The 23,810-nt window shown below is 38.2% G+C and overlaps 1 protein-coding gene across 1 annotated transcript in view; it reads right to left on the bottom strand.

Annotated features, from left to right (window-relative positions):
* The window catches only part of ADAM19 (ADAM metallopeptidase domain 19), a 1,509,956-nt gene that overhangs the window by 440,733 nt on the left and 1,045,413 nt on the right, over window positions 1-23,810 (bottom strand). The window contains exon 11 of the mRNA XM_044069332.1: window positions 17,837-17,976. Within this exon, the coding sequence (XP_043925267.1) occupies window positions 17,837-17,976 (140 nt within the window). The remainder of the gene's footprint in view (window positions 1-17,836; window positions 17,977-23,810) is intronic.

The raw sequence follows: 23,810 nt of genomic DNA, 5'->3' as shown, positions 1-23,810 counted from the left end.
ACGATTTGTGATTCAAGAAAAAACAAAGAAACATAACTTGGTGTATAGTGGCTCAAATTAATATAAGTACACCCTTTTATACCCCAACCTACCAACAATGTCTTTTTACATACTAAAACTGTACTTCAGCTGTAACCAAAAGATCAGTTCTCCACCACAGTGTCTTCAAAGTGAAGCCAGCTATCAAATAAAAGAAAAACACTGACTATTCTTCTTAAAAATTCATCCTTTAAATTCCTTGCCAAACAAACTCCTAAATGTTCCCATGAGCTGACTAATGCAAAAGGTGAGACTAACCAAACCATCACTGCTTACAAATGGGTACATCACCAGCAGCATTCCGGGACTTTATCAGCTACTTATACATACGCACATTTTATATATATATATATATATATATATATATATATATATATATATATATATAGATAGATAGATAGATAAATGGATTCACTTTATAATCTTGAAGAAACATCAAATTTCAATATTGCAAGACTATAAAGTCGAATCTAAACAACACAGAAACTCCAAAACTGTGAAATTTAAAATTGCGAGGTTCAACACACCACATACTAATTTACACAAACACCAAACTACTCACACTACAAAAAAAAAACAGACAAACATAACAATACAAACTAACAAACCTACACTACAAATAAGTAGGGGGGCAAGCCCCCCTACACCCCCATTTATATAGTCTAACTCCAAGATCACACCAAACAGAAAAAGACAGCAAATCACAGCCAGACATTCTACACTCCCTCGCACACACACATCACATATATACAAACACCACCACATTCAACATTTAAACACTCATACTTTTACCTGCCTACCCTAGCCCACACGTACAACTTCCAAACACACTCACATACACTCACACACCTAGTCAAAACTCTTATAAATTAGGCACTTACCTTAAATTGCACCTAAATCCACATACTAAACCGGAAACCATCCACACAACACATTCCACGTCACGTACCGTTAAAGCATAACCGCAAATTCTATATATTTGGATTCACAGTTACGCACTTTCGCCACTCTGAACATTCAACTTTATAGTCTCTAAATACTGAAATTCGATATTTCAGTATTTCAAGATTATAAAGTGAACCCATGTATATATTTATATAGATATATATATAGCTATACATCTGTATATAATCAATATCACACTGATGTTAAACTGTACCAGAGAACCATTGCATATTTGCATATATTAATCTGTATTAATCTGTACAGGTTCACACAGCTAGTTACTAGTCCCACACAAATACTAAACAATCAACCAGAATCCACCCTAGACTGGATCCTAGTGTCAGAGCCACACAAATATTCCAACACGGAACCCTTCCTAACATTCTAAGTGACTATCTACCTGCCCTTACACATAGAACTCATACTCAGGTGCAAAAATCCCACTCATATAGAGCATCCAGAAATCTAACTAATTTCAGCCAAACAACCTTCAACAACCTAAATGCTCAAAATTGGACCCCATTAAAAACCCTACCACTAGAAGAAGCAGGGGTCTATTCTTGGCCCTTTGCTCTTCAATGTGTTCATAAACGATCTTCACACTGTCTCCCATCAAAGTTCACTCATTCAGTACACTGATGATTCTACTATCATATCCTTCTCTAGTAACTTCTTAGATCTCCAAGAAATAACACAAAAAGCCTTTTCGTCCACAAAAACGTAGCTTAATGAAGCTCAACTTTTACTAAATCCCCAAAAATCTAAACTACTGTTGTTTGCATCTAAAGCTCCTCCACACGACTTTAAGATTTACTCCCATAATATGACTGAAATTGAAGTAGTAAAGTCAGCAAAATTACTGGGTGTTACTATTGATGATAAACTATCATTTGAACAACATATTATAAATACAATAAAAAACACAATTTAAACTAGGTAAACTCTATAGACAAAAACTATATATGGACAAACCTACAAAATTAAAATTAGCAAACACCTTCCTACTCCCATCCCTCCTCTATGGTTCCCCCATTTTTACTAACCTGCATACATCTCTAAGCAGCAGACTACCAGCATGCTATTACAAAAAAGCAAAATTCGCCACTGGACTACCAAACCAAACTCTCCCTGCCAAGCCATCAAGGAATTGAAATGGCTTGAATCCCCCCACTTCCTATACTACACCCAACTTGCTCTGGCTCACAAATTAATATATAACCCCGATAATTGCCCTTCTCTGCAATCCATCCTACAATTCTACACCCCTACCAGAAATCTTTGTTCCACTAACAAACAGCTACTAAATGTTTCTAAACCCAATAAAAGGGCTAGACAAAGCCTGTACTCAAACTCTGTATCCAAACTTTGGAATGCCCTACCACCTTCTATTACACAAGCAGATTCTTTAAAAAATGTTAAACTTACTTTAAATGATCATTTCCTTGGCAAACCTATCTGCCCATGCGTACAAAACTATAGACCACCTTAAACTACATCCAAACATGCTAACTATGAGGATGCTTACCCATTTTAAGAAATTCTTCTCTTTTTCTGACAATTTGATCTGATATGATAATTTGACTTCTTCCTGTAATCAGGCTAAAATGGCCTATGTGTTAACAAAGATTTTCATTCTTTAAAATAATGTACTTTGATTTCCACTGGAAATTCCATGTATACTACTAACACTAACTAGATTGCTGTTATGTATTAAACTTCTTGAAATCTGTATATGTGCTAGTACTGTACACTACATTATACTAGAAGTATTTTAATCTTTAGAAAATTGTGTAAACACTTTTGGTTACTGTCTTTATGAAATATATACTGTTTTGTTGTAACTGGAGCTTTTTTCCTGGGCCTCCACTGAAAATAGGTTCTTTGGCCCAGTGCACTTTCCCAGTCAATAAATAAATAAAAATAAATAATGTTGCCTTTTGTGTGCTCTACATAATACAGAGAACAGTCCGATTTCCTCTCAAGTGTCCCATTGATCGGGAATTCCAGTATGGTGGCAGGCTGATGTGCTGATCTGACTAGCATTCCTACAAACAACAGCAGATTTAAGTTGTGAACTTGGTGGAAAAGCTCAGCTAGGTGATAGCGGCATGAGTAATGCACTGCTCAAGGAAGCCAGAAGGAAGCAGAAAAAGAGTTGAAAAGATTCTGCTATGTTAAAGCCTGTAAACCGAAAGACAGCGGTAAAGGATCACAGTAGCTAACTGTATAGGATAATGTGTTTGTACCCTGGTTTATCCGGGTAAGGGACTTTTGCGGGCATTCCAACTGTTGCATGTGTCTAGTCAGGTACATGGTGAAGGGGGCATTATAGTCAATGATTGGTCTGATAAGGGCCAAATAAAGTGGCACTATGACTTCTTTGGACCTGGATGCTATGCCCTTACTTATAAGCTGGGCAACATAGAATACTTTTCTTTCTATCTCGGTTGCATGCTGGTCAAAGGCCAGATTACTGTCTACATATGTTCCCAAATCCCTGAGTACTGAGTCAACTCTTATGTGTGTCTTATCGATAGAGTAATTAGCTTGGGTGATAGTTTTCCCAAAAGGCACTGTAATGCATATCTTAGCATTGAGTTTTAGCCCTAGAATTTGGTACCAGTCATTTCTCTGTGTTAGACCCTCTTCTAAGATGCTTGTGTCATGGGTGGAGTCTATGATAGCTCACAATTTGCAGACATCAGTGAACATGGTCAGCCAATGGCCCTTGACATTAGCCATTTCCTCTGAGAAGTAGATGCCAAATAGAAGCAGTCCCAGCATGGAGCCCTGAGGCACCCTACTTGTGACCAATGTGTTAGCGGAGGTGGTATAACCAATCTTGAATTCTTGGGTCGTGTCTGTAAGCTAGGTGACAATTCAGTGAGTTATGTAGAGGTTTATGCCCAGTTCAGTGAGTGTTTTAATTATACCTGAGTGGTGTATTACACCTTAGCCAGGTACAGGTAGATGGTATGCACCATTTTCCCCTCATCCATTGCTTTGGTAACCTTCTCAAAGAAGTCCACCAGGTTTAATAGACATGACCTTCCCTTGACAAAGCAAAACTGAGTTGGATCCAGTGTCTGAAGGTTGCCTATGTCTTTGTTGATCATTTCCATGATAATTTGTTCCTTAGCTTTGCATATTAGACTAGCCAGACTAATAGGTCTGTAGTTTCTGGGGTCAGTTGATGTTCCACCCTTGTGAAGTGGGATAACTGTGACAGTCCTCCATTCTCGTGGTAGGTCTGTTTTTTGACCATAATTAATAAATGACTCAAGTGGTTCTGATAGGTCATGTTTCAAGCTATTTTGGAGGCATCATGAGATATTATCAGGGCCCATTGAGATTATGTTTTTGGCCTTAGTGCCAGGACCCGTTCCTTGCTAATAGGTGGGGAGGGTGTATGCTAGTGGGTATTTCATGGGGAGAGGCAGGGGGGAGTAGGGGTGAAGCTTGAGCTGAATTTGTCAGCCAACTAATTTGCTATGTCACTGTGCTCAGTGAAGGTGGCTCCATGGGCCAGCAATTCGGCACACTGGTGTGTGCTGCTTTGAGGTTTCAGACATAGCTGTAGAAGGTCTTGTGGTTGCCCTTAGCCTGTGAGGCTATCTTAACCTCATAATTGGCCTTGTTGGAATTAATTAGTCCTCTTAGTCTCCTGTTTAATTTAATTAGAGAGCTGCTATCATTGTGGCAGATGATCTTCCTGATTTTAGCCATGACTTTTTCATTTTGTTGCATACCCTATTTAGGTTTGGATTTCACCAGTTGGTCTATTTTTAGTTTGTTTTGGGCTTACAACTAGTAGGTACAGCAGCCTTTATAAATCCATTTACATGGTTGTACAGGGTCTCTGTGAGAAAATTCCACATAGTTTGCTGTGAACTTAGGGTTGTGAAGGGCATTGCATTTTGACAACTGTTGCTTAATAGGACTTAGTTTGCTTTGGATTAATTTACAACTGTTACAGGATTTGTTGGGATTACCAAGCTGATTTTTATTTCATAGGAGACAGCTTTGTGGTTCTATCTCACCAGTGAGGACCTGACACAGGTGTGTGTGTGTGTGTGGGGGGGGGGGGGATGCATTGCTCTCCCATATAAACGAGTACCAGGTCCAGTATGTTTGATGGGTGAGCACACTATCTGGTCAAGGGTATCTGTGTTAATAAAGTCCAGAAATCCTTGTGTCTGTTAGTATAAGTCAGTATGTTTCCCAGTCTGTAAAGGGGTAAAGTATCCCATGAATAGTGTATTTGGTTTAATGGTGAGTATTTCCAGTAGGTCTAGGTACAAGCTATGGGATACCAGAGACATAGAGGTGACCTATAGCTTGCTGGGATATGGTATGGGACTTTGTCACTTGCATGTGGAAAAACTCCAGGTCATCATTTTGTTTAACCAATGTAGAGTTATGCTTGCTGGTAATATACTTTGAGACTCCTCCACCTTTTTTCCTTGTCTGTGTGTCTAATGGTCTAAATGTGTGGAAGGCACTGAAGCCTTGCACTGTTGGAGTACTTTCTTTGGATGTGAACCATGCCTCAGTAATGGCTCAGATGTCTGTGTTCTCCAGAGTAAGGAGTACCTGTTGGGTGTGGAGTGTCTTGTTTAGGCTGCTAGCATTCAGCAGTAACACCTTAGGTTTCTTTGGATTTTATTTCCTATGTTGGAAGGTTTGTCAATTTGGCATTGCCTAAAAAAGGCTCTAAGGGGTTGGTTTTAATCAATATTTGGAAGCCTAGGATAGACAGGAGCAAACCATCCTTTGCAAAGCAATGTGGCTTGCTAACCATGTCCTCCCACACTGACAGATATTGAATCTCACTGGAAAGACACCAGAAACTAAGCCAATTACTGAAGTCAATCATCTTTTGTTCATTCTGTGGCATCATCCGCGGTGAATGTTTAATGCTGCTCATTGTAAGACACATAATTGCCTGAGACGCATATTCAAAGAGATCAACAATGTCTCCTTTCATATAGTCCAGTAAAGTTTGTATTAGGTCATTAGCACTCACCCGTACTATGATAGAATCATTTTGGTACCTATGGTGTAGTGACTTGAGTACATGCGTAACTTGGTGGATTCTGGCTCCAAATAAGCAAATAACCATTATTTTCTCCTTGTTTAATCTGGTGAGTAAGGCATCTGCATGTTGTACAATGGAGTCCCCATGACATGGGCCTTGGTAATGTTGTATTGGCTTGCCTTGTGGACTTTGTTCTTGGGGCTACACTGGGTGTAAGTATGTGTATGGTGTTTGGTGTTGCTTTTGGTGAATGCTTTAGAAATTGATGAGGGTAGATTTTGCTATTTATAGGCTTAGGAGGTCTTTGAGGTTTGGAAAGATTACTTTTTAGTGCTCAAGCGTAAGCTGGTCTGTGTGTCTGGGTAATGTGTGTCTTCTTGACAACCTTATTTGTATGCGAGATTGTTGCCTCCAGTGAAATTGTGTATGTGCATCTCCGATAATGGTGACACTTTGTTTACCAGAGGGGAGGGGTTTATGTAAATACTGGAGACTCCCAATGTATTTATTAAAACAAAAAAAAAAAAAGAATTTTCAGTCCTAGGTTAGTCAGGTAATCAAAGATAAGTATCACATTTTGATTTTGACCAAACAGGCTTAGGAATCAGGTGGGATATCTTAAAAAGTGAGATGATGTTTGAAATTAAAAGGAAGGAGGGAGAGAAATGGACACATAGGAATAGGAAATACCTTGACTGGTTATGTGAAGATAGGTGAAGGCTACCACCCTAGCCAAATAGAATTTTGTAGATAATTCTGTCATTTGTAAATATTAATGTAAACCACAGGCTTGTTCTCTTAAATGTGAAAAGACTGTATTGGATATTGAACTGCAAAAATGGAACAAAAGTGCACTCTGCTGTAAGAAAGCTAAATCAAGCATTTTATGACCATCTTTGATGTTAAAATTCGGAGCCGATATGTCTAGAGGGAGGCATCCTGCCTATTGTTTTAAGACCAGAGTTAATGGCTAGAATTTGCATGTATAAATGTCCTTTATTGCTCTGGTTTCTGACCAGGTGTAAAGAATGCAAATGCAGTTTCTGTTATCCTGGGAACACCAGAGAAGTGTGAAGAATGATGTCATGTAAAGCAGCTCTGTGTTATCAATTTAAAGAGAGAGAATCAGAGAGCTCTGAGCATTTTGTCTTGAGAACATCCATCACCAGCACTGTCTGCTCTAGATGTAAGTTATTTAGAACTGTGCTTTCTCTTAGAAATAGCTAGGAATTAGGAAGATTAGACTAAGTGTTTTTCTGTGTTGATGTCAGAACTTTTCTACGGTATTATTTTAAGTATTTCTCTGTGATCTCTGAACTCTTGACTAGCACCGTGTAGTAAGAAGTATTGCCTTGTGTTTTTATTATTTATTATTAAATATTTTTAAACCTTTCAACTGTGGCTGTTTTATGTAGAGTTAATATAAGCTCTAGAGTACATTGCATGTATATAGTGATACTGTACTAAGTCACTCGAATACGCATTGACTGTTCAGTCACACTTACCATTTGGATAGTAATAATATTGCATGGTAATAATTGGACACCCTTTTAGAAAAGCATTTTAGTAGCTGATATTAGTGGGTGGTGGCAGCTGGTACTACCTTTTAAACTGGGCAGAAAAGGGGCACAGCTGGAGAACCTGTGCCAGCCTTCCCCTGGAGTGTCTGTATGGTTGTATATAACTCTTATCTCAAAGTGTATGTGTGTCAGCTACTTGGGCAAGAACACAAAGCACTGGTTAGACAGAGAGGGTGCTGGAGGTTTTAGCTTGCCCACTAGGCTAAGATCTGGACCCTATAGCTGTGCCAGTGGGGAGTCTTATTGGGGACCTGGAGAGAAAGGGAGAAACCAGCCCCAGACTGACTGTGATCTCTGTGTGCTGTTAAGGGAAATTGCACTTTACTGTGTGTGTATTTATTATCCTTTCCCTATATGAACACCCCTTGCTGGTGTTAGTGGTGAGGATTGAGGCTCCTTGATTGCTGGGCCAGTGCACGGGCATCACAGGTTAAATAAAGTCAAAGAGTCTCAATGAAATCTAGGAAGAGGGTTGGATGAGGAAATAAGGGAATGGGAGGAAGCAAGGAAAAATGTGGAAGAATATCTTATAGATATGTCTGAATATAGGAAGATAGCATTAAAATAGAGTTATGAGAAATTTACACCAAGAATAGTTAAAATATCGGCTCAGAAACTTAGGATCTAAAAGGTTCAAAGTGAGTTAAGTAAAATTAAGGACCCTGACACAGTTGGAATGCAATTGAAAAGGGAAAATACTTTTACAGTAATGTGCTAGTACTTTCAGAAGGTGTGCAAAGAGGACAGTAAAAGAACAAATTGGCAGGGGTGAGCAAAGGAATTTTTGGACTCTCTTGTGATACCACAAGTGACACAAGAAGATAGAGTTATATTAAGGAGCCAGATTACCATAGAGGAGGTAAAATGGCCTATTAAATCTCAGGCAGTAGGTAAGTCAGTGGGACCAGATGAGCTACCCTGTGAGTTATGCAGACTAGCGGAGGAGAAGGTGACTCTGAGATGAGTGAACATGTTCAATGCCATTTTGGCAGCAGCAGAAGTGTCGGGTTCTTGATCTTCTGCGATAACAATGGTTTTACCTAGAGAAGGTAAAAACCCATCAGACCCAGGACATACAAACCCATTTCAGTGTTAAATCATGATTATTAGATGTTTATGCCCATATTGGCTAAGAAACTTGCACAAATACTGTCCAGTCTTATTCAGTTAGATCGATGTGATTCTGTTGGAGGTAGGGAAACATTTGACAGCATTACTAAAACAATCATGCTTCAGAGGGTTGCAGAATACCAGAACAGATCATTTCAATTGTTGTGCTAGATGAAGAAAAAGCATATGACAGAGTACATTGGGAAATTTTGTTTATGGTTATGAAAGCATTTGGGATCATTGACCAATAGATAAACCTTTTATGAAAGATTTACTGACCTGCAAAAGTGAATATTAAACTGAAGGTTATCCTTCTCAGGGTTTCACACCTACGAGAAGAATTAAACAGGGGTGTCCCTCTCCCCCTTGTTATTTGCCCTATACAGTCAGGCACTGGGTCTTCTTGCTATGATAGAAAGGAAAAAAATGCTTTATTCACTGATGATGTCACAGTGTATTTGGCAGATCCAGAGAGAGAGATGCTCCTATACTATTTCAGGTTCTAAGGGAATACCAGTACATAGCAGTACACAAAATTAATGTTACAAAGATGGAAGCTTTTGCAATGCATTATACTCCAACATTTGATTTAATGCAACAATACCCTTACCTATGAGGTCATAAAAAAATTAGATACTTGGGGATATGGATAAAAAAAACCTTATCCAAGCGGCGTAGGAAATGTGTCAGGAGAAGGAAGAGAAGATAGGAAAATATATTAGGCAATGGTAATATACATATGAACCTGGACAGCAAAATACATGTTATGAAGATGTTCTTAGTACCCTTAGTGGTATACTGGATTCAGGCTTACCCAGTCTAACCAGATCCTCAAATATGAAACAAACTAAGGAAAGGTTTATCGGCCTTTTATATGTGAAGGCAAGTAAATTAGTGCTTCCTATATTGCATGGAGGGTTGAAAGCCCAGATATGGAAGGGTATTATAGGGCAGAACAAATTGGATTGATTTACTTGCTTCAAGTAGAGCTACACAGGCTGAAATGGAAGAGTATGGCAGGAGAGCAGAAAAGGGGCCTACTTGGAAGGGAGGATGGTGAGATGTGGAGACGATTCCAAAAAGCAGGAGGTGCAGCTAGTTTATCTATATGCTCTGGGCTCCCTACATGATCTTATGGGAAAGTCAAAAGAAGATGCATTAATAAAGTATATTTTGCCTATTAGGACAATGACATCTGTAATAGGGGGACAAATTGGGAGATCAGCGGGAAAAGACGGAAGGCATTGAATATTGATCCTAAGTTTTTGCAAAAAATAATAAATAGGGATGGGATGATGAACTGGGATAAAGCCCAGAAGGAATTTAACTTAGCAGAAAGACAAAGCTTTAATAGTAAAACCTAATTATGGAGGCAAAGGAGTTGTCTCAACAGATTGTACATAGGCTGGATGAGGCAGGGTGGATAGAATTAATATATAAAGCAAGGACAGAGAAGGCAAAAACATAAGAGGTTTTTATCAAGAGCATACAGTAGATGGATGGATAATAAAAATGGGAAAGGAAATGAAGTTATACAAGACTGGAATACTCTGTTAAACAGAGATCTAGGGAAACAGAACTGGCAAGAAATATGCTTGGCCCCTAGAAATTTAGAATTTTTCTGTGGAAGTATTTATGTAAGTACTTTCATACCCCACAGAGACTTCACAGAATGTTCCCTCAGGCATCAGATGTTTGCTGAAGATATAATACTGGGCAACAGGGAACTTGAAAAGATATATTTTGGCAGTGTGAAGGGCTTAGAAAATTAATAGAGGAAGTTAACCTATGGTTAACAAACTTAAATCAGGGATTGGTAGAGCCGTCAAGGGATTTACGGCTTTTAAACTGAGACCCTGAAATAAATATGACAGATGTAAAGAAGGATTTAATTACAATATTGGGGATACTGGGGAAAAATCAATTATGCGCAAGAAGAAAAAAAAGGAAAGCCTGGAATGGAAGGAGGTGAGGGATCTAATGGAAAATCTCATGAGGCAAGAATCAAAACTGCAGGTAAATGCAAATAGTAAGCTTATGGTCAGGAAATCACATCCCTAAAAAGAAAGTGTAGGCGAGGGTTAATTGAGAAACACAGATTGTGCAAAAGATGAGTTTGTATACAGGGACTAACCCACTGGTATTATGGGATTTCCTGAATGGGCATAATAGATCGCAGAGCAGGGAACTTGGTGCTTCTAGCTGATAATGATTTGAAATGTATGATATAAAGCAGATGCAGGCAATACCGGGAAAGGGAAGCAGGGTAATGGGTCTGTTATCATTCTCTTTCTCTTTTTTTTCTTTGCTTTATCCTTTGCTGTGTTATTCTAGTTTTTTATGATAAAGAGTGTTTACTTCAAGTAGTACGTAGAATACTGGAAAGGGAGTTATGTGTAATGAATAGTAATGATACTTGTAGAATACTGGAAAGGGAGTTATGTGTAATGAATAGTAATGATACTTGTAGAATACTGGAAAGGGAGTTATGTGTAATGAATAGTAATGATACTTGTAGAATACTGGAAAGGGAGTTATGTGTAATGAATAGTAATGATACTTGTAGAATACTGGAAAGGGAGTTATGTGTAATGAATAGTAATGATACTTGTAGAATACTGGAAAGGGAGTTATGTGTAATGAATAGTAATGATACTCATAGAGTACTGGAAAGGAAGTTATGTGTAATGAATAGTAATGATACTCGTAGAGTACTGGAAAGGGAGTTATGTGTAATGAATAGTAATGATACTTGTAGAATACTGGAAAGGGAGTTATGTGTAATGAATAGTAATGATACTTGTAGAATACTGGAAAGGGAGTTATGTGTAATGAATAGTAATGATACTTGTAGAATACTGGAAAGGGAGTTATGTGTAATGAATAGTAATGATACTCATAGAGTACTGGAAAGGAAGTTATGTGTAATGAATAGTAATGATACTCGTAGAGTACTGGAAAGGGAGTTATGTGTAATGAATAGTAATGATACTTGTAGAGTACTGGAAAGGGAGTTATGTGTAATGAATAGTAATGATACTCATACAGTACTGGAAAGGGAGTTATGTGTAATGAATAGTAATGATACTCATACAGTACTGGAAAGGGAGTTATGTGTAATGAATAGTAATGATACTCATAGAGTACTGGAAAGGGAGTTGTGTAATGAATAGTAATGATACTCATAGAGTACTGGAAAGGAAGTTATGTGTAATGAATACTAATGATACTCGTAGAGTACTGGAAAGCGAGTTATGTGTAATGAATAGTAATGATACTCATAGAGTACTGGAAAGGGAGTTATGTGCAATGAATAGTAATGATACTCATAGAGTACTGGAAAGAGAGTTATGTGTAATGAATAGTAATGATACTCGTAGAGTAGTGGAAAGGGAGTTATGTGTAATGAATAGTAATGATACTCGTAGAGTAGTGGAAAGGGAGTTATGTGTAATGAATAGTAATGATACTCATAGAGTAGTGGAAAGGGAGTTATGTGTAATGAATAGTAATGATACTTGTAGAATACTGGAAAGGGAGTTATGTGTAATGAATAGTAATGATACTCACAGAGTACTGGAAAGGGAGTTATGTGTAATGAATAGTAATGATACTTGTAGAATACTGGAAAGGGAGTTATGTGTAATGAATAGTAATGATACTTGTAGAGTACTGGAAAGGGAGTTATGTGTAATGAATAGTAATGATACTCATACAGTACTGGAAAGGGAGTTATGTGTAATGAATAGTAATGATACTCATACAGTACTGGAAAGGGAGTTATGTGTAATGAATAGTAATGATACTCATAGAGTACTGGAAAGGGAGTTGTGTAATGAATAGTAATGATACTCATAGAGTACTGGAAAGGGAGTTATGTGTAATGAATAGTAATGATACTTGTAGAATACTGGAAAGGGAGTTATGTGTAATGAATAGTAATGATACTCATACAGTACTGGAAAGGGAGTTATGTGTAATGAATAGTAATGATACTCGTAGAGTACTGGAAAGGGAGCTGTGTAATGAATAGTAATGATACTCATAGAGTACTGGAAAGGAAGTTATGTGTAATGAATAGTAATGATACTCGTAGAGTACTGGAAAGCGAGTTATGTGTAATGAATAGTAATGATACTCATAGAGTACTGGAAAGGGAGTTATGTGTAATGAATAATAATGATACTCATAGAGTACTGGAAAGGGAGTTATGTGTAATGAATAGTAATGATACTCGTAGAGTAGTGGAAAGGGAGTTATGTGTAATGAATAGTAATGATACTCGTAGAGTACTGGAAAGGGAGTTATGTGTAATGAATAGTAATGATACTTGTAGAATACTGGAAAGGGAGTTATGTGTAATGAATAGTAATGATACTCGTAGAGTACTGCAAAGGGAATTATGTGTAATGAATAGTAATGATACGCATAGAGTACTGGAAAGGGAATTATGTGTAATGAATGGCTTCGGCAGGGCAACAAATGTATTTAACTATAAGAAATTAAATGCACATGATAAACTGTCAACACTTCTCAAAGCTAAAATTGTAACCATTGGGAGTGGACAAGAGCCAATGCTGTTAAATGGATAGTGACTTAACAATGTTTTTGATAGTTGGAACTAGCCCAGTCCCCAGTAGATTCTTTTGGTGTGACATTATTTACAAGGGAGAACAGACTGTGAAAGAGAAACATGAAGCTGAGAGAAGAGAGCAGGAAAAGAAAAAGAAAACTGAAAGAAAAACTTGAAGGAAGGAAACATTGTAACAAAGGACTTTCAAATGACTTCCATGACGGACATCTTTAACATGTATTTAAAAAGAAAATAAGTTATTGCACCAGATGCACTTGAGCTGCTTGGCAGAGACAGTTGTACTTCCCACTGTCAGTCCCAGAAAGCCTCAAACAAATAGTGGGGTGTGTGATGTCCAGTCTCTCGTTCTTAATAATTAGTCAAAAACAAGTAGGGTACTTTTGGAGCACTGTAATCACAGGAAAAAAAGTGTTAAAATCATGGGGCAATGATGACTGGAAATATCAATACTATATTTTTTCAGTTAGATACTTTTTATAATCATATTTATGTATGTATTTGAAACATCTTAATATGATGAGAAGCAAAAGAAACAACTCAAATTTTGCAAGGTGAGCTTTTATTTTTGCCAAAAAGTGCAGTTCAGTCCTTTGCACTTGTTATGGGTATGGGGTGTCCTGCAAAATCTCACATTATGCAAAACTGACCCACTTTGGTCATTTGAAAAGCTGGCAATCCTACATTAATGCAAATGTTCCACACTGCCTTGGATAACGGTTGAAATTAGCCCATACATCTTGTTAACATAAAATAATCTGACACTTTCCTGGATTACTTTAGCCTGATCATGACTTATGAGTTGTGGGAAAAGACAATTTCTCTGTTTATCAGTTGAAAGAACAACAACTGCATACAATTTGAACCAGTTGCACCTAGAGCGAGGATACATCAAACAGAGCTCATTTCCATCCCATCTGAATACACTTTTTTCAGGACCAATTTCCCCATGATAACATTTCTTTCTTTTCCAGGCAGTGATGCAGGAATTAATAGAAACACCACATAAACAGTTTTCCTCCATAGAAGTCTGTAGGGTTTCCAAGCTTTTTGTGGTCTCCTAAAGGACCAGAGATCTTAGACAAAAAGTTATTTGTATGTATGCGTGTACAGATGTATAAAAAATGTAGTATGCCAGCAGTGTGGCACTCTTTTTTTCCTGGCCTTCTAATAGAAGGCTGATTAACTTTCTCTCAAATGTGTAGTCTTTGTCACATATTCAAATTTACTTGATCGGTTTGCATTTTTTAAGACATTGGTCCCAGTTCCAAAAGACTTGTTCTCAGTGTAAGTAAATACTTACACTGAGAGCAGATGTTTTGAAATATGGTCCCCCATAGTAAGCCTGTTTATAGGCAGGCCTTTACACAGACATAAGTCACTTACACTGACAGCAGGTCTTTTGGAATCAAAGCAGACTTGCACTAAGAGCAACTCTTTTCGAATCTGGGACATTATATTTGAAAAACATGCTTCCGTCGACTATCTCCACCACAGTGTGTCTTTACCAAGTGCACAGGAATCACAGCTTCTACAAATAATCATCCAGATCGCCAGTGCAGTGTATTTATCTTCCAGATTCTGACTTGTATTTGTTCCTCTTCTTTTTTCAAAGGGATCCTTCCCTTCTGAAGGTCATTATCTGAACTACCATTATAATGTATAACTGGACGACTAGAATACATTAATTATGATATCATTTACAGCAAGACTTCCTGGACCATGGAAAAATTCCAGTTACATATCAGTTTCCTTGAGAGGAAAGAACTGTTATTATATGGACTCCAGACTTTTCAGCAGCACTTGAACCCCTGAAACAATATTTCCAGGATACACTATATGCCCATTGTTGAACAGGACAGAGATGCCCTATTGTTAACTGTTCCTTCAAAGGACCCTGTACATACCTCTCAACTATCCAGATTTTGCCTCATATTTTTGGTATGTTCCTCATAAAATTTTTGGTTTTCTGGATTTTTGTGGCACATCATTGAGAACTGAATTCACTAAATAATGGCAGGCATTTGAGTATCACACTTTATATCATTCAAAAATGCATTGTAACACAAGACCTTTTGTTCTAGCAACTTTCTCAGTTTATAAGAGCAATATTTAAAATGTGTCCCTATTCATGGTGCTTTGTTTTCACATTATTGTTGGCTTTGTCCAGAGTTTTTGTTCTAAGACGTTGGGAACTATGATCCTGTAAGTTTAAAACTCTGTGGTGGAGAACATTCTGACTCTGACAGTACAGCATGTTCTCAGAATGACCAGTTCACTCACTAGCTTCAGCTTCCTTCACCCACCATTTCACACAGATGGTCAGTTAGATCTAGGATGACACAACTGAAAGGGACAGATATGAAGCACATGACAGTTGGACACATTTGCAACCATCACAAATTCTAGACTTTTCACACTGTGCTTGCTAACACACATTTCTCACTCAATGCTTTCCAAAAATATTAAATATTTTCTGACATTGTATATTGACCTCTGGTAAAGAGAGTTTAATGTATGCCTGCTCTACTTTTACTCAGTTTAGATGTTTCTTCTCAGAGACAGACAATGGAGTGTTAAGATTATCTTACTTGTGCGTTATTGGCTGTGGCCACTTTGTTTTTTCTTGTTTGCTTTGTTCAGTATCTGGTGGTTTTGATTTCCCTGATTACTTTCACTCGGGGAACTGCCAAACCTGATTACTATTCTCTTGTGCATCCAAACGTATTGCAGCTCTGGAGTTATTTGATTCTGGTTATTCTTGGGATTCCTTCCTTTCATATCTTCTCTATATTTTTTCTTCTGTTACTAATATATTACTTTTATAAAGCTGCCCTAAAGTATAATTCTCCTCTGCTCTTCTATCTGTCTCTTTCACTCCTTGAATTCACATTTGCTACACTGGACATGCTCTAAAATCAATTATTTAAAAATGTAAATCGCTATGTTTTAATTATCATTTTCTTTGAACACTATTACACTATCTATATTATTATGTTTTATACCATAATAATAATAATAATAATAATAATAATTATGCCTTTATTATTATTGTTGTTTTCATTTTTCTTTAATGCTGTGAAAATGCTTTTTTGCCATTACGGTTATCTGCATTGTTGGAGCTTTCCTTTCCTTTTCTCTAGGACACACTGAAAATAAATTATCTGCAGTCGGATATTTTCAGTTAACAAATATGTGTGGCTACAGATAGAGAGGCAGGTAAGTCAAAAATGTAACTGGACATTTTTTTTTCAGACCACATTCGGCCATGTCCCAGACCACATGTGCAGAACACAGTAAGTATTGTAACAGGTTTTTGAGATGTGGGATAAACTGTAGTATCCAACGAAAACTGACACCAGTGCATGGAGTGCAAGAGTTATCCACAGGATTCAGAAAGGATCCTTTTCAAAAAAAACTGCACTTGTGGCTAGAGATAATTAGGGATTTTGGGACTGGAGCATTGTTGAATTATGGACCTCATGTGCCTAGAGCTGAAAATTATAAGGAGTCTACTTATTTAGTTCCCACAATAGTATAGGATTTTGGACTAAACTGGGATGATTAACAGTAGGGGCTATTTCAAAGATGTGAGCATGGAGGTGAAGCTCCAACAGACTTCTTGTAATTCTGGCCCTGGACAGAACATCCCTGTATTACTAGATGGGACATCTCAGCATGGACTAACAGGAGCATAAATGCTCCAAGGCTAGGAGCTCAAAGTCAGAAATTTAAACTGGCCATTAAGAGGCTATAAGAAGCATTGCCTATGCATACACCTACCAAAGCAGGCCCAATGAAGTTAGATCCATGATATACATATCCACAGATTTAATGTACGTGTGTAGCAAAAAACCTTAGGGTAGTCTGTGAAAGAACTTTTAATTTACAATCATTGCCTCTTTATAAAGTTAGCGTTACAAGGTTGTGTTTTAAAAGCAGAATGCATAGCATTTTAGCAACTCCCAGCATCTTAAGGAGTGGTTTATAATTGATTAAAAAGGACTATGAATGTAATATTTATCTCCAGCAACATTTAGGAAATTTTACTGTGAGATCAATGAGGTAGTTACAAAGGGTTACTGGCCTTCCAAAATTCATCCAAGATGGTATAAACAAAGATATATTCCATACTTCTATTAAATAAGAATTGAATTGGGACATACTGACAGGATCTAAGCACAAATCTATGTTACATTTCAGAATAAACTGCCATACAGGGCCTATAAGGGAGAATTACACATTGTTCAAGTTAAGCAGTTTTAGTGTCTACACTGTGGAGTTATATTCAGCATAGTATATACCTGCCAGCATGTAAACAGCAAGTTTAGTAGCAATTTGAACATTTGTTTGAACATTTTCATATACTCATTGCAGATGTGAAGATCTTCCTTACAAAATTAACTTTCAGAAGATACAATGACCCTTGCTTAGGCTAAGGTAGTTGACGTCTCCTATATAAAATCTTATCAAATTGCCAAAAATAAAAAAGGAAGAAAGCAATCAATAAATGAGGAGTAGAACATCCCTTACCCAGTTGCAGCTGCCATTATACACCCTCCATCAGAAGGGTCAGCAGTACAGCAGCCCATGGCATCATGGCTCATCCCAAAGTTATGGCCCATCTCATGGGCTACAGTGGCAGCTACTCCAATAGCATTTTCTGAATGATCCTGGAAATGAAAGAAGAACTTATTTGTACTGAGAGACATAAACATTTTATACTGCCCCATCTTCAAAACTTTTCTGTCTACATGGTATGTAATATGAATCAAAATATATACACACTGTTGTTTTAGTGAGAACAGTATAACGATTGATAATTAAAATGTTCAGTAACTTGTGAGAAAGATGTATTCTAGACTGCATTTCTAGAATGAAAGCCTCACTTTTTGTACAGCACAAATGTACAAAAATATAAATAAAAACATACAAAAATGTATAAATTCAGGCATGGAAAATGGACTGCTGGAACTGTGAAATGGAGTTGTTTATATGCTGTTTTCGTATTTTGTTTACTGTCTAGTCACTGAGTTTCAAGAACATTTGTGGTCAAGTACTGCAAGTCCTAAAAGAAGTAAGTAGACCTGAAGAATAAATTTTGGCATATACTTCTCAGTGACACTATTTTCTAGGCTGAGTATGTGGATTACAATGCTTCACGAAGGTTTAATTTTTGACAAAGTATATTCCAGCACAACTGTGAAACTGACATGGATTAAAAACTTGAGTACTGCTATCAGTGTATATAGCAAAACCATTTGCTTTTATTTCCTTTTCTGTAAGCAGATATGAACACTGCCACTGGAAATTCATTATGATGGACATACCTAGAGAGTACACTATGGCTGGGTAAACACAAATAACAAAGTATAATTTGCTGAAAAGATTTATGGCTGTTGTATACATGCAATAATTTCATATCCTCAGTTTTATATAGCTATCCTTTCCATTTAGCTCCATTTAGCTCCTATCAGATATTCCAATTTGTAAACTTCAGTGGGAAAATAATTATGCCATTGGAAGACAACTTGCTGGCTCATTGTTATTCTAAAAAACAGTCAAAAGAACATAGTGCCATATGCTGCAAAGTGACAAATAATTGTTAGCACATGATATGCCCCTTACCATTTGCTTCCATCTAGAAACATTTGAGATTCACAGTTTACAAACTTTTAAACTCAGAAATTAACTCCACTGGGGGACAGATAAAAAGCTATTTCATATCTACTTACAAGAATATTGTAAGTGTAGGAACAGCACCCCAGCTATACCTGACCTTAAACTGTCTGGGTCCCATGCAGTACTAGATTAGCAGGGCATCTCATTTTCATATTTTATTTATTTACTTTTCTTTGTTTATTTGTTTGTTTTATTAACTGGGATAGCCTGACTATGCATGACCAATTTTTCATCGGAAGCCCAGGGAAAAAGTTCAATGGAAACACATTACAATAAACAGAGTAATAACATTCACAGATATCCTTTCGGCAATTTTAGAACATGTCAAAAGAAACATTACCTAGAAAAGTATGACATTCACAGAATATAACAACAAAGGCATATTGGCAGCTATGACATATTATACCACAATGCACAGAAATGTCAAAATAGACAGAAAATAGTAAAGTATTACATTCACAGAATACAACAAAGGCATATTGGCAGTTACAACATATTAGACCACAATTCAAAGAAATTAATCCTTATCGGAACCATGGCTGTATGCCAGCTGCAGGGCATCTGAATTATCTTTGCATGCATGTAGGTTCATAGGTCCACAGGAGATTACTATACTAACGGCTTAAGAGCCCTTAAAAGCCTAGCCAATATAACCTGATTTTACCCAATATATGGCCCTCAGGGGCAAAAGGATGGCATGGTTTTGTGTCTATGTCTTGAGTATCTTACATATTGCTCCTATCCACAAGGGACATAGGCACTACCCCAGGTGTGAAGTTGCAACTTTTCATCCATCAATCCAAACTGCGTTTGAAGACGGCTAGGGAAGGACTCTGCTAAATGTGATCAGAAAGCCTGTTCCAAAGAAGGGGCAATCTCTGAGACACATATCTGTCTCTCCAGCATGTTTTGTTTGAGTCACTAACTTTAGATCCCTAGATTGGATGACCCTTGTGCTGTTTTACTTGCAGATGTGTAGCAGCTCCATCAGGGCTGGATTTGTAAGTGCCTTGTAGGTCAGGCATAGGTCACCCCTTAATAGTCAGTAGGAGACAGAGTGAAGGGATGGGGCTGTTAGTCTATCCACACAGGACATGTTGTTTACACCTTGTATTTTCTTTGTGATGAACCTCTGAAGTCAGTCCAGCTGCTGTAAGTGCTTATTCAAGTGCATGCCAAATGACACATTGTACGCGATTATTGGTCTAATGAGGGCTGAGAACAGCGGGACTATAATTTCCTTGAATCTGGATCCCACACCTTTACTTAAAAGTTGTGCCACATAGAAGGACTTCCTCAGAACTGAGGGCACATGGCAGTCTAACTTCAGACTACTATCACTCTGTGTACCTAGATCTCTCACCTTAGAGTCTACTCTTAGAGGTGTGCAATTGATATTGTAATTTGCAGGGGTATTTGACTTTCCAAAGGGTAAGATAATGCACTGTTTCACATTTAGTTTTAGGCCATGGTTCTGGCACTAATCATTTGTCTGATCTAGACCCCCCTAAGGGATATCCACATCGCTGGGGAATTCAGTGATTGCTCCCAGGTTGCAGTCATCAGCCAACATTGTCATTCAGATGACTTCCACATTAACCTTGACTTCAGAGAAGTATATTCCAAACAGGAGGGGTCCCAGCACTGAGACATGTGGCACACCACTAGTAAATGGCCTCTTTCTGGATCTGGATTTACTCACTTTAACTACATGTGTCCAGTCCATGAGCCAATTGGGTATCCATCAGGTGACATAAGGATATATGCCTAGATTAGTGAGTTAATTTATAATACCTGAGTAGGAAATTGTGTCAAATGCCTTGTCCAGGTCAAGGTAGGCAGTATGTACTGTTTTAACCTCATCCATGGCGTTAGAGACTATCTCAAAGAAATCCACCAGATTCAGTCAGCATGACCTGCCCTTGACAAAGCCAAATTAGGTCAGGTGCAGTGTTTTAAGGTTTCATATGTGATCATTTATCAGGGCAATGATTCTTTCCATGGCCTTACATATAAGACTAGTCAAACTTAAGGGTCTTTAAATTCTCTGATCAGAAGATGGTTCCCCTTTATGCAGATGGATGACTGTTGCTGTCCTCCACTCAATTGGGACAAAGCTAATCTGGAGGCTGTGGTTAAATAGAGATTCTAATTAGCCTGATAAGTCTGGTTTTAAGTTGTTTAACAGGCAACCTAGTATACTGTCAGGCCCCATTGAAGACATGTTTTTAACTTTAGAGAGTGCAGTGGCAACCTGTTCTTTGGTGATAATAGGCAGTGGAGTGGTAGATGGTATTTTATGGGGACAACTAGGGGTAATGGGAAGGTGAAATTTGAGCTGAATTTTTCAGCCAAGAGATTTGCTATATCTTCTGGCTGGGTATAAGTGATGCCATCTACAACTAATTCCACACACTGTTGGGTGTTGCCCTTAAGATTGTGGACATAACTAAAGAATGCCTTATAGATATCCTAAGCTTTGGAGGCTGTTTTTACCTCAAAGTCTGCTTTCAAAATGACTAGTTCCCTGATTCACTTGTTTAGATTAATGAGGGACTTTTTGCTCTTCTGTGCACATTCCCTCTTACTTCTTGACCGGATTTTCTTTCTTTTGTTGTACAAGCTATTAATACCAGGGGTCCACCAGGATGGCTTGTTCCTGCAGTTTGACATGACTTTATTTCAGTCTGGTGCTAGTGTTTCTATGCAGTTGTTTATATGGTCATAGAGGGCTTTTGTATACACCTCTGCATAGGTTTCTGTGCTTTCTGAATTTGAGGGAGCTTAGGAACTAGCTATGCCATCCCTTGATAGAAGGCAATTTACCTTAGAAAAGGTCTTAAAAGTTTTTGGATAGAAACACCACCGCCTTTTGCTCTTTCATGTTCAGTGGGTGGTCGGAACGTATGAAAGGTGTTATAGGAATACACTGCCAGAGTGCATTTCGTGGCTGTGGACCATGAGTTCAGTAACTGCACAGGCATCAGCATTACCCAGGGTGAGGAGAGTTTCTAGGGAGTAAAGTTCTTCTTGAGACTTCTAGCACTGAGCAGTAACACCTTTAGTTTGTTCTGAGTAGTTTTTGTTCTTCTGGAAGGTTTATCTGTTTGGCAATACCTAAAAAGACATTATAATGGTGGATAATGTTTTGGCCAATATCCAAAAGCCTAGAGGTGACAGCTGAAGACCATCCCTGGAAAAGCAGAGTGGCCTGTCAACCATGTCCTCCCAGGCTGACATATATTGGACCAGACTGGAATGACACCAGGAGCAAAGCCAATTGTTAAAGTGGATCATTTTCTGCTGGTATTGTGGCATCATCCTTGCAGACAGTTGAATGCTGCTCAGTGCTAGGCTCATACCTGCCTGTGACACATATTCTGAGAGCTCAATCATATATCTCTTCATATATTCCAAGGAGTTACATCCTAGGTCATTCATACCCACATGAACTATGACTGAGTCATACTGCTACTTAGGGTTAAGTAACTTGAGTGCTTACATGATCTGGCGGCTCCTGGCCCCTGTCAGGCAACCAACTGTAATCTTCTCCTTATCCAGCCTGGTATGAGGGACATTGTCTCACAATGGAGTCTACTATGAGCAGAATATTGAGTTGTGGAGTGTTTTCCTTATGGGCTTGGTAGCTGAGACACAATGAGATGTGGCTTTATGTGCTGTGATGGGAATTGTCTGTGTGCATGCAGAGTTTTTGAGGACTGCGTTTGAGAGGCATTTGAGGTTTGGGTACGTTACATATGAGCATCTTCGCATATTTTGGTCTATGTGTGTGGTCCTTTGTGGGTGCAGTGAGTGATGTGTGTGAGTCGCTGGCAATCTTGTTGCTTTTTGTGTCTGTATGTGACAGTCTAGCCTCCAGTGTCAATGTGCAACTACATCTCTCACATACTTTATTTGTCTGTTCAAGAATTAAGTGGTTGTTAATGTACATCAGGCAATTGCTACATTGCCTAGAATTCCCATGTCCACCAAGCTGGATGCAGAGATAGTAGGAAAGTGCCTGTCCATAGCTGCAGGTCTTAATGTGTATTTGCAAAGGATGGAAGTGGAGGGTGTTTGTAACCAGACAAGGGAAAGGTGCTTACTTGGTGCAATCTGCAGCTAACCTAACCAGCAATTCTGCCCAGCACCCAAACCACATGCTCTTTGAGCAGCGATGGTCTTGGGTGCTATAATAAGGTAAGGTAGACCTAACTAGTCCTAACTAAATGCTGCTCACTGTGCAAGCTTCTTGGCCAGTGAATGACGCAGGATTGAGGCAGAGTTCAACAGTGCTTTTTACTGGGAAATTTCAACTTCTTGGTGATTGCATATATGCAAGGCACCAGTAACCACCACTGCATGAAAAGTAGCTTCGCACAAACATGAAGCATATACAATCATAAAAAAGCAAGTTTTGCACCACCTGTACCATAAGGCCAATCAGGTAAGCACACAATGAGCTTTCCATCAGCAATTCCCAGCTCAGATATATGAAATCAGCCCTCTCCTGCCACAAGAATGCAGGCTTTGACTCTCTTAATATAAAATGACTAGTTTGGAACCCAGGTGTTAAGGAACCACAAGCAGATGTCTAATACTTACTAAGAAAGACTGTATACAATGTATTTCAGTGCAGAACAGCAGCCATTACAACAGTTTGAAAATGCAACTTTAAACTTTAAAGAAGTGCAAAGAAACAATAAATAGCACTGTGATGATGTGAGGTAGTGCCAGCTGTGCCAGGGGGAGTAGGGCAGTGCATGTGTAACATGTTAGCATAGCTAGCTGGAGTTTTGTAAAAATTATATGTCATTTGAATATC

The sequence above is a fragment of the Protopterus annectens genome, chromosome 4.part0 (assembly GCF_019279795.1).
Source record: "Protopterus annectens isolate FY-2018-M chromosome 4.part0, PAN1.0, whole genome shotgun sequence".
Taxonomy (NCBI): Eukaryota; Metazoa; Chordata; order Ceratodontiformes; family Protopteridae; genus Protopterus; species Protopterus annectens.
Note: the sequence above shows the minus strand (reverse complement) of the source record. Positions and strands in the feature narration are given on the sequence as shown.